This window comes from Asterias amurensis, chromosome 21 (assembly GCF_032118995.1).
Source record: "Asterias amurensis chromosome 21, ASM3211899v1".
NCBI classification, from domain to species: Eukaryota; Metazoa; Echinodermata; class Asteroidea; order Forcipulatida; family Asteriidae; genus Asterias; species Asterias amurensis.
The window spans coordinates 10,260,635-10,264,930 of record NC_092668.1 but is presented as its reverse complement, the minus strand read 5'-3'; the positions used below and the strand labels follow the sequence as shown (position 1 = coordinate 10,264,930).

General features: G+C 35.5%; 1 protein-coding gene across 1 annotated transcript in view; it reads right to left on the bottom strand.

Moving 5' to 3' along the window:
* Window positions 1-3,533: 3,533 nt before the first annotated feature.
* The window catches only part of LOC139953370 (uncharacterized), a 36,592-nt gene continuing 35,829 nt past the window's right edge, over window positions 3,534-4,296 (bottom strand). Inside the window, exon 21 of the mRNA XM_071952877.1 lies at window positions 3,534-3,727. Coding sequence (XP_071808978.1) covers window positions 3,534-3,727 — 194 coding nt within the window. The remainder of the gene's footprint in view (window positions 3,728-4,296) is intronic.

Here is a 4,296-nt window from a genome sequence, read left to right as displayed (position 1 = left end):
ATTTAGAATATCAGAACGACTTAGAAATCAAGGAGGCAAGGATGTTTTGTTAATAATTGATAAAAGCAGTACAAACAGTTATCATGGGAGGAGGAGCAAACAGGGTTGACAAAAAGAATGTGCCAATTCGGAAAATAAATAACTTGGCTTTGAAGACTTTACTCATATTCCAAAGAGTGTTTAATATGTTGTTAGTTCTTCCATAGTTTCATTTATGTTTAGTATTGCGTTTAACAGTTCCAAACACTATTGTTTTGCAACAAGTTCGCAAAGCTAGTGTAAGGGGTATGTTTTTGTGAGATGATGTATTTTTCTTCAAGAATTGTTAAAAACCTTAATAACACTTCTGTAATTGATTGGTTTTTATTAAATCTGACCAACCAATGCTTAAACGAGCTGGTTTTCATAATGTTTGGATAAGTTTGGTGTCCCCAAGGTTCAGTATGAACTGGTTTTTCAGTACCTCCCATATCTGACATATTTAGAATATCAGAACGACTTAGAAATCAAGGAGGCAAAGATGTTTTACTACCAATGATAAAAGCAGTACAGGCAGTTATCATGAGAAGAAATGCAAAGAGGGTTGACAAAAAGGATGAAAAGATGCTTTTCGGAAAAAATAACTTGGCTTTGAAGACTTTACTCATATCCCGAAGAGGGTTTGAGTTGTTGTAAGTTCTTCCATAATTTCATTTGATGTCTTCGTTTAGCTCATGTTTAGTTTTGTGTTTAACAGTTCCAAACACTATTCTTTTGCCACAAGTTTATAACACTTCTCTAATCGGTCGGTTTTTATTACATCTGATTCACCAGTGCTTGACGGAGTTTGGTTTTCCTACTTTTTGGATGAGTTTGGTGTGCCCTACTGGATTGTGTGCCCCACAATGAGAAAGATGCTGTTGTATAAACATGATGTCGTTAACACTGACTTTCTTGCATCTTTGATTTCTACTCACTTGGTTTACCTACTGAATGTTCCATAACTATTGGTGGTTCACTATCTTCTTGTTCACTAACCACTGGTTGTTCAATATCAACTGGTTGTTCAGTACCTGCAAAATATGCAATATTTAGAACATCAGAATGACTTGGAAATCAAGGAGGCAAAGATGTTTTATCAGTAATGATGAAAGTAGTTCAAGCAGTTATTGCGAGAAGAAAAGCAAAGACAAAAAGGACTTCAAAGACTTTTGTTTATATTCAAAAGAGACATGAATATGTTTTCTTCCAAACTTTCATTTGATGTCTAAGCTCAAGTGTTGTGTTTGTACAGTTCCTAAACACCTTTCTTTTGCCACAAATTTGAAAAGCTAGTGCAGAGGATTAGTTTTTGTGCATATGTTGATGCATTTTTCTTCAATTTATTTTAATCCTCAATAACACCACTAATTAATTGTTTTTTGTTAGGTCTGACCCACAAATGCTTGGCCGAGTTTGATCTGCCTACTCTATGGATGGGATTTGTGTTCAAAAGAGGATTATGTGCCCCACCTTCTTTTCAATCTATTTTTCCGCTTTGCCATTAAAGCAAAAGTATTTACAACTGGGACTTGTTTCTAGCTAAATCTTGGCATTTATGCCACAATAGCATGAAATTCCTTGGCTTTGGGTTCTGCAGCTTAGTCTTTAAAATCAAAACACTTTTTTTTACACAACAATAAGGTACCCCAGGTTTTTGGCATTCCAGATCTTTTCATTCCACCTTGAAGAAAATGCATAGCTAAGAGCAACCTTGTTTTATTTTACTGCTATTGGAAAGATGCACACCTCTTCTTTCCAAAACCATTGTAAATTTTGTCTGCTCGTGCTCCCTTTCACTCACTGTAACTGTTGAGACTGAACTTATTTATGAGAACAAGACGAGCGGGTATTTTCTGTATTAATCATGTTGATCCTCATTTTAAAGCTTTACCTTCAATTAACATTGTACATTTGCAAGATTCTTTGTCACAATCCATTAGTTTAAACTCTGCATCAAAGTTATATGCCTTGCAAGAATCACACCAGTCCCAGAAGCACCTGGGACATATCAATATCAACCCAGGCAGTGGTGGTATGGGGAGGGGACACGCAGGTTCTGCACATTGCCCCCAAACGTTTCGTGGGCAGTATGTATCTGAAAAGAAATATTAAGATCAGAATCAAGTTATTTTGAAACCATGACCCCGAGGTCAATTTTACTGACCCTGTTCATACACAGTCAGTTTTCTTTTTGATTAATCACTTCTGATTTAAGTTTAATTTAACTCTAGATATCTTTTTATAAACAAATGCCCCTTCCTAAAAATTTTTTTTTACTTTCATGAAGTCTTGTATTTGAGCTTACCTATGGCCTACCCAAATTTTCTGTTACAATTTGGTTGAAACAACTGCATTGTTTTAAACAACAAATAAAACTAAAATTAATAAATTAAAACTATGCGTCAATGTTGTCTTTTTGAAATGCTTATTACAAAGCTGTATGCAGCATAGTTGAAACACCAAAATTTCAAAGAGCCACCTAATAAATAATTTAACAGACTAGGGGTCGATTTCACAAAGAGATTAGGACACATCTTATCTTGGGATGAGTTACTACATGTAGTACATGTATACAAATGTTGACTTTTCGAGTGCTATGGTTAAAACTCTGACTTAATAATGTATACATGTAACTCAATTTTTGTGCTCTAAAGTGCATGTTACCACCCTTGTGTCTTACCACTTTCCACAGGGTTGTTTCCACAGTCCACCTTGTTACCATCGTTGTCGTAGAAGACAGTGTGGCATTTTCCACAGTGACTGATCTTACATTTAGCACCAGGGTGGTTCTCACATGTTGCTCTCTGGCACAAGTTATCTGGACAATCTAGTTGCACTGAAATGACTCCATCACCGCAAGCTGATATTGCTGTACAGAGAATGCAAACAAGTTATGACTCTTTACAATTGCCATCAATTTAAATATTTATTTGTTAAAGGTATTTGTTCTGAGACTATCCCACTGTCTCTGCGTAGCTTTAAGATACCAACAATCTTGGTTGATGTGAATAGGCAAGACTTACGCTCTTCACACACAAAACCATTAGGACCATAATCCCGAGGGCAGCATTCTTCTGGTTGGACAATCCATCGGCAGAGAGAGTTAGCAGGAAGAACGCCTTCTGGGGGATCTTCGCAGGGACCCATTTCTTCACATTTGTTCTTGAAGCCCTCTACAAAAGAAGACAAGAATGAAAGACATTTACATCAGTGCCCGGAAGTCAGTGAAAAATGAGAAAAGACTATGGCAATAAAACTCAATAAAGCAATTTTTAAAAAACTTATCACCTTTTGGTAAGAAAAGCATGAAAAGAATCAAGAAGTTTGTGATGTACCTCAGTTGTGAAATTTAACTGTTTTTGTCTACGTTTACCTGAAATTGTTTATGATTTGTTGCAGACACAAAACTGAAAACATACTCTGAAAATGTCATTAGTTTTTGTACGCACTTAAAGCTTATAAACAACTGTGGAATATGTACATCTCAATCCATAAGATACTGATACAAATCATCACTTGCCAATAGAGCAATCCTTGATCTCGTTGTTGTATTTATCATGGAATATCTCAGGAAGACCACATTCATAACTACAGTAAGTGGAATGACAAATAGCGTCTGGATAAGCTTTACAGTGTTGCCCGTATGCACAAGGAGGTGAAATACAATACATGGTATCTGGTGGTGGTGGACACATCGTGGTTTTATCTGTAATCAAATCATCAAAACACGTTGAGAACCAGGACTAGTTCAATTGCACCACATACTAAGAAATAACAAAGACTACTTAACACACATAAACAGTGGGAAAATACAGAAATTAAATCAATTTAAAGAAAGGCCACTGATTGCTTGACTACACCGTGTGACCTGCAAGTAAAGGAGCCTTTTCTATTTTATTAGCTTTATTTTTTAGCTTTTTACTGGTCCGTTTATTTGGTGTGGTATTTGAAATAAACTATCATTTATAAGTATCTTCAGACTGCTACACCATATAGTATGTAAAAACAAGTCATAAAATGGACAAAAGTTTGTCCATAATTGGTCTAAGAACTGAGTTTCACTGGTACCTAAAAGGACCCAAGCTCTATTACTATGGTCTAAAGTCATCTCTACCTCTATATTTATGTATTTTCACCAGTGCAGTCATTTCATTTTTGTTAAACCAAAATACTGTATCTTAAGCAGACGTACTGAGAGAAACATACAAACACCAAAACATTTGAATTGCTTTTAAATTTTTTTTTAGTGTCTAGATTGCTTCAACAGAAACTTAC